A 14,547-nucleotide genomic window follows, 5' to 3' on the forward strand; every position below is an offset into this window, starting at 1 on the left:
AGTGCAGCGTCAAGAGCAGCCACGTGAGAGTCGACGAGGGTAAACGGAGGTGGAGGCAAATGTGGGTCGGACCGATGTTTCCGCCTCTCTCTCTCTCTGTGTGTGTGTCTTGCGTGTGTGTGCATCTCGTACGTGTTCGCGTGATCCTAAGGAGGATCCTTCCAAGAAAGTGAATGCGCAAGAAAAGAAAATCTGAAAAGGTGGATGAGAGAACCGCACTCCAGAGAGCAGAGTTGAATCACGAGAACAATTCTCAACGGTTGAGGGCCAGATGTCCAAGAAAACGCGTCGCAGTGCCGCTGGCACGTGTGTGTGTGTGGGGGGGGGGGGGGGAGGGGGGCGCTCTTCTCTTCCCCTCTCTAGTCTGCGCACAGCATGAAAGAGTGCCGTCACCCACGCAGGTACTCCGAACTTCTGTGCGTACGATGTGGGTGTGCGAGCCACACAAGCCTTAACCGGTATACACTGCTTTCCAGCTCATGGAGAGGTCTGCTGCGGACCCCCTCTCCCACTTCAGCATTGAAAAATCGCTCTCTGAGAGAAGAGAAAGCGATGGGTGCGTGCACATCTTTCTCGCCTTCAGCCCTCCCCCTCTCTCTCTCTCTTGTCCTCTCTCACTCCTTCACCTCTTGACAACTTCATCTCTGCGACGCCCAAAAAAACCCGTATTTCAAAGTTCTCATTTTTCAATCTCGTTCGCCGCTTTCCTCTAGTGGCACACACACACACACACACACAGGACACGCGCCGTTACCTCCCCCACCGCATTGACGGCCCACCATCGGCTTCTCCTCTTTGTTTGGTGCCTCCGCCTGTCCCCTCTCCCTCTGAGCTCGCACGTTCTCGTCCACCTCTTGCGACATCGTTAGGTGTAGACATGTATGGACGTGTACGGGTAGGTCGTATGTGCGTGTGTACGTGTATTGTACTCAGAGCCTTCTCCGTGGATCATTTTTAGCGCCTTCTTCTTGCCTGTCCTCCTTCCCTTTCATGTACATCACAGTCGGAGGGGTGAGGTCCCCTACCTCTGTGTTTTCTCTCTCTCTGTATGAGGCAGTGAGGAAGGGTATTCAGGCCCTTCCGCTCTATCCCTCCCTTGCACTCTTTGCGGATCGGTAATTTTACCTATTTTCTGTGTGCCTCCTCGCGCACTTCAACCACCAGACCCATCGAATTCCACGACAGGAACTCGGCATCAAACACGCGCGATAGAGACCCAGGTGGAGCCGCAAGCGAGACGTGTGAGCCAACACATATAAAGAGAGGTACGTGTGAAAGAGGCTGGGGAAGCAGTAGCAGCAGCAGCAGCAGTCTACACTGCTACGAGGTATTGCCCTCTCTCTTTCGCTCTCGTTCCCCCGGCAACTCCGCCCTGCTCTACGATGGAGTATTTTTACAGCACAAACGCGGCGGAGCTCACGCCGTTGAAGATAGAGCTTGTCGACTTGGTGTCTTCGTGTCTGATGAAGGAACCTCCTTTTGAGGAAACAGTGCCCGGGCAGCCTCCACAAACCGCAGCACCTACCGCGCGCTCCACGACGGTGGGTGATGCAGCGGTAGGTGTGGCTCTGGCGCCACCCCCGAGGCGATCAAACGACAGTGCGTCGACAGTGGCACAGATGCGCGAGTTGGTTCACCTCATTTCTCGCCAAGACGGCGAGTTCGTGTTGAAGTTGGCCCTCTACGCTCGTCACGAGCTACACCTGCGTCGCTCGCCGAGCTTCCTCGCCGCGCTCTGTACCCGAGAGCCGAACTGCATTCCATTTCTGAAGCCGTACATGGAGAGAATTATCGTGCTACCGTCTGACTGGTTGGCGGTGGCTAACTTTGCGTACTTCTATGACTGCGACGCCGCTCACGACTACGCTGGGACGCTGATGTACCCAGCGAAGACAAAGCGCGATGCTCACACAAACAAGTCCGCTGCCCCAAATGCTCATAAGCGCTCCTCGACTGCCATCGCTGCCGATCGTCTGCAGTGCTGCAGCCCCAACCGCTCCCCAAGCTCGACTGACAAGTGCAGTCCTGCACCTTCAGCTGTCGAGGCGTGCAGCGGCAGTGAAAGCCTCCCAGGGACCAACCCATTAGCGAGCAGGACAAGGACAAAAGCCAAGGGCGGCCACCACCAAGGCTCGGCGCCCCGCAGCCCGACCCACTCCTACATCCCCGCGGCGCTGCGCAGTGCCCTCGTGGGCACCTTCACGAAGTTCTCCATCTTTTCCATAGCTAAGTACGACAACGAAGCGGCAGAGCACCGCGCCAAGCGACGCCAGGTCAGGCGTGCTCAAGCAGCCGCGGCAGCGTCGAACACCAGCGACTCAGATGGGTCGAGTGCTGCAGACAACCGGCTTGCCGCACCGTCACGCCGAGCCCGCCCACGGACGTTTACCTTTAAGCAGCTCATACGCATGCTGCACATCACCGAGCCAGCGTACATTGTGTGCTGCCTCCTGGGCAAGCGCTATCCGACCAACGAGGATGACTTCCGACGCATGAAGCTACATCTCACTGATCCGACGTGGAAGCCGGCGTCGCTGAAGACACGTGTCGCATCCTCGGCAAAAGGTGGGCACTCCTCGAAGGACACGGACGGCCGTGCTGTCATAAGCAATAGCGGCGGTGATGTCCAGGAAGAGGATGAAAGTCACCAGGAAAAGGCGGAGTTACCGTTTTGCGTCTTCGATGCTCGCCGCGCCGGACAGCGGATGCGTCTTCCCGTGCCAGAGACGTGGGAAACTCAGCTGTCCAAGGAGGGCAACACCGGCCGTGTCTGGGACGAGCTGATCTCCTCCAACGCCGTGCCGTACATGGCCCTTTTGCGCAACCTGCGAAACATCCTCACACGTCTCTGCTCCGCCAAGACTCACAAGCGCGTACTGGAAAAGCTAGTAGATGAGCAGCAAGTAGCCGCTAGTCAGCAGCTGCCCTATCGCTTCTACAGCGCTTATCTGGCTGTGCAGCAGATCGGCAAATCGCTGGCATTTCTCGATACGCTGCGTACCATGCCGTGGGGGGAACGCCCCACAAAAGAGAAAGCGGTTTTCGCGAGGAGCCGTGGTGGCCGCGGACGAAGCCGCGCCACCGTTGAATCGGAGTCTGCTGCCGGAGTCGTTAGCAAGGCAGTAGTAGAGGCAGCCAAGAGCTTTGAGCGCCCAATGGTGCCGCGACCGTATCTACGACGGTACTTGGCTCAGTACTGCGCTGCACTCGACTCCGCCATCAACACATCGGCACGGCTGAATGTGATTCCAGCGAAAGGGACGTCTATCGTTATTATCTGCGTCACATCCGCTTTGTTCGAGCCCATGTCTGCGATGGGTGCGGCCGCTGCCACACCGACGTCGATCCAACGCAAGGTGGATGTCACAGCATTACTAGTGGCCATGCTCATGCGCAGCTGCGAGCAGTGTGTCGTGCTAATCTACTGTTACGACGAGTACGTTGTATTTCGAGAGAACGACCTGGATGAGAAGACAATGTCGAAAGGGACATATGACGATGACGGTGACAGCCACAGCAGCTGGGGCAGTGAAAGCAGCAGCAACAACACGGATGAAGCCACTGCAGGCGAGGATGACCTCCACGCCATGTCGAACCCGCTCCAAAGGCCGAGCGCCACAGCCTCACAAGAAGCTGCACCAGGGCTGATGCGACTCGTTGACACTCTAACCGCACGCTGCTCCTCGCTACTGGAGCGGAAGCGGGAGGAAGTCGGGGTCGAGTGCGTCGCGACTTCCTTCGCCATGTTCGCAGCTGCGGCAGGTGCGCAGTTTCCGTATGCATTCTTTGATGAAGTGATCGAGTGCAACATGCGAGTTGAGTCCTTGCTTGTATTCGACGAGGGGGTTCATCGCACCTATGCCAACATGAACCGCAACGCCCCTGCGTTTGGTGATCTCCCGACATATCTGTCACGGCTGCGGCGCACGTCCAGCCCCGACTTGGTGTATGTCGGCGTAAACTTGAAAGCCTCGAACCCCCCCACTGCGAAGAGGGTCTCCCAGATGCTAGGAACTGCGGTCGCTCCGGTTACAGCATCAGCTGCGAGTTCTCCAGTGCCGGGGAGCGGTGCCGCAGTAGCCTTGGAGAAAGAAGCGGTGAAGCTTCGTTTTAGCCACCACAACGATGTCCTTCTCACCGGATTTAGCGACTCGATATTGCGCCTCGTAGCGGTGCGGACAGGCGGCGGATCACTCACAACGATCGAGCGAGCAGCAGAGACCTACCACGTGTCGCTCCTCTCTTCACGCGCAAGTCAAGCGACCTGGGCGGAGCGCTCTAAGGTGCTGAAGGTGCTGGCGGCGCTAAGAGGGGGCCAGCAGTCGCACATCGGTGGCGGGGACGGCTCACCCGAAACGTCGCCCGCTCTGGGTCCGCTCAGCTTCAAGAGCTGTGTCGATCCCCTCACACAGTCCGGCACCACCACAGCTACTCACAGGCAAGGTTTCTCGTTCCCAAGCTCAAAGACTTCATTGGTGTCGCAAACAATGACCGTGCCTGCGGTGGTGCTACCCTCCTTCGACGCTGATGGAAAGGCAATCTCCGCAACTGGGTGGGACTGGAATCGTAGCTCACTTGGCAGTGATCGGCGGCTGCAGTGGCTGGCGAGTAGCACCGCTGGCCTGTCTACCATGTCCTCGGCCTCCGCAGCGTCGTCGGCATACGATGCGGAGGCGCCAGCAAAGGGCCCCATAGCACTGCCAAGTATACGTCGACTACTCGCCAAGCCATCATTCGCTGAATCTGAAGTGACAGTGGCAATGGCCAGCGTCAGTGGCACGGATAGCAGCCCCGGCGCGGCGGTAGGGGCAGTGCGTCACCGGAATGCCAGTGATGCCCGAGAGAGCGAGCCAGCATGGCTGGGCGCTGAGGGCAAAAATGTGTTGCCTGTCTTTCACCCTCAGCCGGGCATTTCGATTGTAAAGCTCCTCTCCAGGTCGTCGAGCTCGCGCGGCGATGGCGCCGCGAAGACGGCTGGCGTCGATGCAGCATCGGACTCTGGCTCTGCGCGCACCGATCGTTGCAATCAAAAAAGGGCCGGTGACGCACGGCTGCACGCGCAAGCTTCGCAGCGCCAACAGACAGAATCGACAGTCTCCGCCACTGCAGGCGTTGCTGATGCTGCTGCTACGACGACCGTCACACAAGTCAAAGCGAGCGAAAGATCGGCAACGCGGCGGCGCCGGCTGGATCAGGCAAGCCAACCGCCGCCGCCTGCCGCGTCAGAGGTAGTTCGCCGCCTCCTCACTTCCTACCGTGTGTGCCGCTTCTTCATCTCTAGCACATTTCTCGATATGAACAACGAGCGCAACGCCCTCACACTCGACATCTTTCCGCGGCTGCGACGGTGGGCTGCCGAGGCGGGGCTGAAGGTGACCTTGCTGGAGGTGGATCTGCGTTGGGGCATTCCTGCACTGGCGACAAGTCGAAACCTCTCCACCTCCGTGTGCCTGAACGAGGTATCGCGGTGCAGCCCATTTTTCTTTGGCATGATCGGTGCGCGCTACGGCTCCTGCCCACCGACGCCACTTCAGCTAGTAATCGACGAAGACGTGGATACAGAGGACTACGCCTGGATGCAGGAGCTGTCGGACCCACACGTCTCCGTGACGGAGCTTGAGATGCGCCATGCCGTGTACAACGCGAAGCGTCGCCTCGGCAACGACGAGGCCCCGTCATCGGCGCTCTTCTTCGCTCGTGATTCGCCGCACCTCCTCTCCACGTTTGGTCCAACGGAGTCTGCATGCCGCGCTGTCTATGAGGCAGACTCACCCAGCGCTGCCGAGGCAATCGCACGCCTCAAGCAGCGGATCACAGAGAGCGGATGCAAACTTGTTTCTTACCAGGCTGAGTACATTGGCTCAGCCAAAGCACTCCTGCCAGGCGCAATTGGGTGTAGCAGCGGAGGCGCACCACTCCTCGCTGGAGGTGCCAACCGATCTACTACGATGCGCAGCGGCGCGCGGGAGATGATGGAAGATGACCTCGGTCGGTGGGTGGTGCAAAGCCGCCACGGCTTTGGTGGCAGCGCTGGACAAGCCGCTTTCTCTACGAGTGGAAGCTCCGGTGTCGACAGTGGTGACGCGAGCAAGGCAAGTTCTCTCTGGTCGTTCGTCAAGGCCCGCATCACTGAGTCGGAGGAATCGAAGAGGTTGACGTCGATGGACGCACCGATTGATATGACGGACTTCTCTAACAAAGCGTTTCACGCGTTGCAAGAGGTCATCTGCCGCGTGTGCGGGGTGTGTTCAGCGCCGGACGAAGACGCGACGGAAAACCAGCAACGACACGCTGACGGGCGTGCGGCAGATGCTCATGAGCCAGAGAAAAATGCAGGGACGCATGAGCGTGCGAGGATTGCAATACCGTTAACAGCAGCGACTAGTGAGGCAATAGCTACCGAGGTACCTGACATGTACGAGATACTTATAGTGGCCCAGAGCGAGTTTGCGCGCAAGCTGAGTAACTTGTATGCCGCTCCAGGTGGACTCTTGGAGCAGCTCTCGAACTTCGTGTTGAACGGCACCCTTGGCGTTGCGGACGACAGCGACACTCCGAGCGAGGCCCGCGCGGAGAGGCAGAAGGGTGTCGCAGCGCACGACACCAAACACCATGACTACGTGACGCTGTCCCCCTTATCCGAGGGCGCTTATGACAGTCGTCCAGTCCGAGGCGCCTCCTCGCTACCGCCGCCCCCGCAGCCCCTCGTCATGCACGCAGCTGCGCGAGGAGGCGGCACGAGCTCCATCCTACTCTTGGAAGGCTGCGACGGGGACGGGAAGTCGTCAGCGCTGGCGGCGTTAACGGTGCTCGTTCTCGAGCCGATGCACAAGTCATCCGTTCCTGAAACAACTCCGCGCTTCCTATTTTACTCTACCCAGGCAGAGGACGACTCAGTGCGTGGCCTGCTCTTCTTCCTGGCCAAGTCTCTCCGGGTCTTCTTCCAGCTATACGGCGAAGTCTCGGTGCGTGACACGGACTCGGTCGATGAACTCCTCCTTGTGCTGGATCAGGTATACTCCGCAATTCATCACCGCTTCGAGACATCCCGCAATGGCGCCGGCAAGGCTATCGCCGCACAAGGAGAACGGAGCTCGAATGGCGATCGGAGCGCCACTGGTCAACCAACGGCAGGAGCGAGTCAGGTAGCTCTTGTTGTGATCCTGGACGGACTCGACAAGTCCTCCGAGGCTGCGGAGCTGGTCAGTCTTCTGGGAACAATTTTGCACCCGCTGGCCACGCAGCACATCCGTTTTGTGGTGTCAGCGTCCCCGCAGTCGTCGGTGGCCCGCGCACTGCGCATGCGTACCCCACCAATCCGCGTACTTGCAGTGCCCACTTTGAGTGAGGGCGAACGCGCCGAGCTGGTACGGCTGCATCTAGCCAACTATGGCAAATTTTTGGAGGAGTCTTTTACGGCAGACGAGCTGAAGAATCTACTGCGCAAGAGCGACGCCGGTCGTCCCAGCTACCTTATCTCTGCGATCACGCACCTTCGCCTTTTCAGCACCTTCGACACGCTTCGCGAGGACATCCGCTCACTCCCGGCGTCGCGCGCAGCCCTACACAAGCAGCTCTTCCACCACCTGCAGTCCCGCTTCGATCCCACCACGTGCCGCGTCGTGCTCAGCATTCTGCTACTACGTCAGCCCGCTGGTGGTGTCTTGGAGTTCAACCTTTACCGCCTCGTGTCGGATGTCGCCACGGCGTCGCGGCTGGTGACGCTACTGCGCGGCATTTGCCTTGACTCCCATCACGCACGGTTGTTCATCAAGTCGTCCACCTTCGTCGACGCCATCGCACGCACGTTTTTCCGCTTTGCCTCCGATTACCAGAGCGCGCAGGAACGCGTTCTCCTGGCGGAGCTGCGCTACCAGCCCATCGACGTCTCCCTCGAGGAGCAGGAGGTGAAAGTTGGCCTGCGACAAGTCACGGAGTCGATCCACCGCAGCTCGGCTGACCCACTCACGCCGCGCACATTTGTGCCGGAGCGTTACGCGCCTCGGGAACTGCTCGGGATGCTGCAAGGGTCAGTGCAGGCGTGCCGGCTTGACGTGACGGCCGCATTGGTGTGCCACCTGCCGTTTCTAGAATGCCTACTCGTGAACCGCCGCATGCTATCACAACTACTCGGGCTGCTCTCTTCCGTCGTCAGTGCAACGACGTCCGCGTCGTCCTTAGTGCTTGACACATCGGCTGTTACGGGGGTAACACAGTCAGAGGACGAGGAAAGCACAGAGGACAGCTGTAACGCCCGCCCGCTCGCAAGCTACAGTGCTCTGGCGCTTCGGTGGCGACAATACCGAAGTGAGGTTCGGCGTCTCGGTGGCGTGCTGGACATTTTGCAGCGGAACTACCACGTGCTGTTACGTCAACCTGCGCTGCTGCGTCAGTGCGTGTGGAACACGGTCGGGCCGGCAATGTGCATCAGCACCTACGATGCGACCTCGACCGCGTGCCTGCAGGCAGCGTTGCAGGCAATGACAGCCAGTAGCGACACCACCTCGAACAATGTGCATGCGCGCCTGCAAGGTGAACTTCAGCGACCCCAAGGTACCTCGGCACCCATCTCTGCTGCGCCGTCTCTTAACACGCCCATCTCCATGCTCTCCACAATGTGGGTTCACTGGCTGAATGCACGACAGCACGGCGGTGAGGATCGCGTGATGCTCACCACTGCTTCCCCGAAGCCGATACGGTGCATGGCGATGAGCCCGGATGGGATGGAGGTGGCTCTTGGTGATGATGAAGGCGTTCTGCGCCGCGTATCAGCGAACGAGGACGAGCCACAGCAGCTGCACCGCTCACAACTGGCACTGACAGAGACCGAGAGCGTAGGCGGAGCAGGCGGCGTGAGACGGCGTCGTGTGGCATCGGCGCTTCGGCACGAGTCCGCTGTCACCGCTGTGCAGTACGTGGCCCCCTGCAGTGCTGGCGGTTCCACAGCAGGCACCAAGTGCACCGGCGTGCCAGTTAACCTGTCCACGTCTACTGGCACGGCGCAGCTGCTTGTGTCGGGGTGTGCCCGCGGCCTCTTGTACGTGTGGAGTCTTGAGGATAACTCCCTGTTGCAACGCGGTACTGGCCACCTGCGCGCCGTTAGCGGGCTTGTGTGCCATCCGCTGGAACCAGCAGTGCTGTGCTCTTGCAGCCACGACTCTTTCATCATGCTCTGGGGCGTCGGCAGTGCAGGGGCCGCGTCGAGGCTGTGCAGCGAGATCCAAGCCGCGCTGGTCCTGCGCATGCCTAAGCACCCGGCCGGCTCTGCCGAGCGGATTCAGCAGGAGCGGCTGCAGCAAAGGGCAAGGGGGAATGTCAACGGCCAGCCACGTGTTAGGGGTGGTGGCACCGAATCTGCTGCGGTGCGGCACCGCGCACACGCCCTGACCGCCGGCACCGGCGGTAAGCAGACGCCCTTCCAAGCGTCGCTCACGCCTTTCCACACGGAGCGGCAGCACCACACCCCTGTTGAGGCCGTCGCCTTTCACCGCTCTGGCGACATCTTCGCCAGCGGCAGCTGGGACGGTGTACTCGTACTGCACAACACCCGTGAACTGTGCACACCATCGCCACTGATTACACCAGAGATGAAGGTGTCATTTGACTCATCCAAGCCGACCCGCGTCACGAGTCGGCGTTCACGCCACGCCGAGCTGGTCTGGCGCACCCGGCACGGTCCAGAGCGTCGGCAGGTTACGTTTCACTCGACGAGGCTTGCACTGGACTCATCGGTGCGCGCGCTTTCCTTCTCCAACTCGCTCACCGTCACCTGTGTGGTGGGCTGTCATAACGGCACGGTTGTGGTGGTCGATCACGCCTCTGCTGCGGTGGTGGCGCGGTGGGCATCGCTGCACGCCGCCCCTGTCACGCGGCTCACCGCGTCGTTGGATGGCCGGTGCGTGGCCTCAGCCGACGAGCACGGCGTTGTGCGCTTAACATACATTGGCATCACTGGATCGGTCTTTGCCACCTTCAGCGGTCACCATGGTGCTGTCACTGGCTTGTGCTTCCGTCCTCCGCGCACAGGCCAAGACGAGGACGTCGCTGGTGGGACTGATCCTCTGCAAGCGCCTCCAACGGTGCTGCTTACCGCTGGAGAGGATAGTACATTGCAGGCATGGAGAGTGGACAGCAGCGGCAGTAGAGGCTTCGGGACTAAGACAGCGATGTCGAGGCGCCACCTGATCACCGCACACTGCACAGCTATAACGGCGGTGGCATCGTCGTGCAACGGCCAACTGATCGTCACCGGCTCTGCAGACGGTACCGCGGTTGTGTTTCGGGTGCCGGAAGAGGATGACGATGACGATGTCACCTGTGGGGGGCCAGGTGGAGCTGCAGCTAGCAGGGACTGTGCCAGCTGCACCGCCACTTTGGATCCATCGAAAGCGTCAGGAAAGAGAATGAGCCAAGCCTCCGCGACTGTGGCGGGAAACGCGCAGACAACACGTCCACTGAAGCCGGCTTTCAAGCTGAAGCACGACCACGGTCGTGTTACATGCATCCGTCTAGCACTGCATGACACGCGGATCGTCGTCGGCGTCGTATTCGGACTTGTGTACGTGTGGTCATCGTCTCCAGGGTTAAACCTGGTGGAGGGGCGCTTGCTACTCCGCATTCGGGTGCCTGAGCATGGTCTGTACCCTGTCATCTCGCTGGGCGTGATGGAGCGGAGTTGTGCGGTAGCGGTGGTTGGCGATCGAGGTCAAGGCGTGGCCGGCACGGACAGAACTGCACAGCAAGCCCGGGGCGCGGAGACCGCGTTAACGCTCGCCACCGCTGCCACCGTCCTCATGTCACCACCAACGGAAAAGGAAGATGAGTGCAGCGCACTCGTGACAGCTGTGTGCGCCAACGGCGATGTGGCCGTCTTTAAGCTGCTCGGCGACGCTGTCTCGCTCGTTATGGCAGCGGACAAGGCACGCCGTCGACAACGCCAGCTGTGTCACCAGCGCCGTACCAGCTACAGCGCCACTAGCGTCCCTCATGGCGCCTTCACACGCAACGGTAGTTTCAGCTGCTCAAGCAGCGCGGAAGCCTTGGATTGTGTCACGACGGAGGTCGGCACAGTGGCGGCACCTCCGGCAAGCAAGAGCCTCGGCTGGATCGAGAGCGGAAGGACCCATGGTGAGGTGACGCCCCATGCTGGCAGCACCGCCACAACCGCCAACTCAACGCCGCACACGGGAGAAGCAAACCCTGCACCAACGCAGGTGGGGTGGCGGCAACTCAGGCCACCCACAACTGACTGCGTTGCGTATGACCGGAGTGGCGCCCCTCTAGCCGCGAGTGCGTCGCTCATACCACAAGAGGTACCCCTCATCAAGGCTTCTCGGCGCCCACGACAGATGCTCGATCGGCGCGCTCAGAAGCTGCAGCACCTGCTGTCTCGTTGTCGTGCAACAGAGGTAGAGCTGTGCAAGAGCTATCACCTGCACCTGCATCGGCATCGACTGCGCTGGGCACATGCTGCGGACGCAGAGGAAATTACGAGCGTGGTTTGGCTCAGCTCACAAAGCCTGAAGCTTCCCCCCTCGGACAACGTAGCGGATGAGGTCGAGGGAAAGCAATACAGGCTTGCCCTCGTTGTGGCACAGCGACAGCTGTTCTTGCTCTTCGGCAATGGACGTGAAAGCGCCTTGAGCAGGTGTCTCACTGTGCGCGTTCCGTCGCACCCCCCTGATGGCGTCCCACCGCTGACGAGTTCCATTGGAATAATGCCAGAAGATGGAACCGCGGTTGGGGCGCAGGAGTGGGGCACCAGCGGCTATGCGACGAGCGCGCAGAATGACGCAGTGCCTCTAGAAGCCGCGGAGACCACTGCGGCAGAGGAGTTCGAGGTGGATCTCAGCCACATCCTTTGCGAAGACGAGTACTTCACGTCTGCTAGCTCAGCTGTCGAAGTTGCAGGTGTGGCACCGTCAACGGTGACGGCAGAGGTAATACGTTGGTTTGCTGTCGCCGTCACCACCAGTCATGGTGAAGTTCTCCTCCTTCGCCTGCAAGTGCCGCACGTTCATGGAAAGCACACGGACCCTCTGGGCGTATCGGCAACGCCTCTCACTGACGCTGGAGCGAGGCCACCAACTACCGTCATGCAGCACCTATGCACCTACATCCTTCCCAACACCAGCATTACACTTTGCCGGCGACTGAGCTTTACCCGCTCAGTCGCCGACCAAGCAGAAGAGGGAGACGACGTCGAGGCCAGAACCAGTGGTGCCGTACTTCACCGCATGACGGCCTCCCCTCATGCAACAAGCATCGAACTGTGCGCACTGCCGCCTGCGCTGGGAGCGTCGCTTGACGCCAGCGCCACGTCACTTCCTTCGGGCGCCGCTGCAACAGCGGTGGAGAGAGTGGCGCTGCTCGCGGGCTGCACTGATGGCTCGACGCGGGTGTGGCTAGCGGCAGTGCCCCCGCCATCGCCACACTCTTGCTGCGCGTGTTCAGTGGATGTCAAAATGGCCGAAGCCCCTAAACAGCCATACATTACCCGCGCCAACTGGATCCCAATCGGTTGCTTTTTCTGCACCAGCAGCGTCTGCGTTGTCTCCGGCTTGCTGAACGGCAGCGGGCAACGCGCCAGTGGCAACGGAGTATCAGCACCGGTACCCTCGCTGCGGTGGATCGTGGGTGACACGCTCGGCAATGTGTATCAGCTCCAGCTGGAGCGAGACGCCCCTGGTGGTGTGGCCGCCCTGCTAGGCAACTCGCATGGCATGCTGAATGTGGCCGCCAGCGGCACGAGGAACGGCAATAGCGGCGACTCAGAGGTGTCACTGACTCAGTTCAATGCAGATGACGTCAGCGCCAAACCGTGGGTTCGTTCGCTTCAGAAGTCACTCGCCATGATGAGCCACACCTCACCGGCCTCAGTGGTGCAAGCAATGCTGACGTCCAGTGCCCGCAGTTATGCGGATGAGAGCTTTCCGGCTGGTGTCGGCATGGCAACAGATGAGGCTGTCGGCACCCTGGCGTGGCCAGGATGGGCGTCTCACTCGCCGGAGGACTGGATAGCTCCGGTGGATATTTCGTCATCGCTGCCAACACTGCTGAGACGCGCTGCGTCCTCGACAGGAATGAGAGCGAATGTAGCCTCCGAGTGGAAGAACACGGACGGCAAGCTGCGGGCGGCAACGCGGTCTCCTTCTGCCGGCGCCGCGGATGGAACTCTTCGGATCGGCGACGAAAGTCCTCAGCTCTCGACAGCCGCCCCTCTCCACTCCACTCGTGCGAACTTGCCGCCCGTGCAGTGTTTTTGCCTGCCTGATCTGCCTCAGGTGCAGCGAGTAAGTACTACTGTCTTTCCTAGCACAACAAACATCACCGCCGAGTGTGCAACTGAGCGCGGCTCTGGCGGACCTGCCCATCTGACGTTGCTGAACGGCATTAGTCTCTCCTCTCCACCGGCAGCGCTGCCATCGTTCGCGACAGGACCACGCCCGAACTACGGCGTGTTGGAGCACCAAGGCGCCTCTAACGACGGAAGAGCGCTCTCGGTGGAGCAAACCTTTTCGATGCCGCTGACTAGTCTCTTGACAGATTATCGCCGGCAGGGGGCAGGCGCGGACAGCGGCACTTCAGAAGCCTCGAGCTGCAAGGCAGCGGCGGTGAAGCTGTCAAGACGCGGCGAAACGAATGCCACTGTGCACTTTGAGGTATCAACCGCGCCGCCCGTAGTATCGCCAGCACCGTCACTCAACCAGTCGCTACCACAAGACGACCGCCAGCAACACTGCAGCAACGACGACGATGAGGAAGACTACTTTGCTGTCTTGTATGAAACAAAGCCACCGATATCGCAGCTTCCGTACGCCGATCGGCCCGAGGCAAGTCGTGCCTGGCTACTTCACCAGCAAGAGGTACTGAAGGAGGCGATGCGTGTGCAGCAGTACAACAAGTTGGCACGACGAGCACTGGAGGCGTACCAGCTGCGCATGGCCACCGCGGCGGGTCTGTGAGGAGCTGAGAAAGCAAAAGAAAAAGTGCGACGGGCGCCAGAACTGCGTCATGCACGAGGGCGGGGGTGGAGGGACGGGCCGGTGATGGCTCACGCACAGACAAGCCTATAGGAATTCTCTCAGGCAAAAGCTGCGTAGGGTGCCGAGGTGCACTCTAAAAACCTGATGTGTAAGGGTGCGTGCGGTCGACAATGGGCGGATTAGTGGAGGGGGCTCCCGACAGCATCACGCACAAGGCCCCATTGATGGCACTCGGTGCACACACATACACACACACACCGCTGCGTCGTATCAGGCGCCGATTCAACAACGCGGACACTGCGTTGTGTATTGTTCTAAAGAACAGTCTCGAGAGGGAGAAAGGAGAAGCGAGATCGCGAGGCAACTACCGCCAGTGCAGCGTCGTTGGTCAGCGGTGCTGGACTCCGGTGTGCATTGTCAACGCGCTTATACTTTGGCTGTGGCCTTCTTCTGGAGACTTGTTTTGCATAGCGAGTCCCGCGATGAAAGGAGCAACATAGCTGATCAGCTCGAAGTCTTCTCCCATCGATCTGGCTGTACATGTGGGTGTATGGCTGTGGGT

The 14,547-nt window shown here is 60.2% G+C and overlaps 1 protein-coding gene across 1 annotated transcript; it reads left to right on the top strand.

Annotated features, from left to right (window-relative positions):
• Positions 1-1,382: 1,382 nt before the first annotated feature.
• LBRM_26_1130 (conserved hypothetical protein) lies at positions 1,383-13,964 on the top strand (the record flags this gene model as incomplete). The annotated part of the gene is made up of 1 exon (XM_003723140.1): positions 1,383-13,964. The coding sequence occupies one exon, from the start codon at positions 1,383-1,385 to the stop codon at positions 13,962-13,964; it is 12,582 nt and encodes a 4,193-aa protein (XP_003723188.1).
• Between the last annotated feature and the right edge of the window lie 583 nt (positions 13,965-14,547).

The sequence above is a fragment of the Leishmania braziliensis genome, chromosome 26 (genome assembly GCF_000002845.2).
Source record: "Leishmania braziliensis MHOM/BR/75/M2904 complete genome, chromosome 26".
Taxonomy (NCBI): domain Eukaryota; phylum Euglenozoa; class Kinetoplastea; order Trypanosomatida; family Trypanosomatidae; genus Leishmania; species Leishmania braziliensis.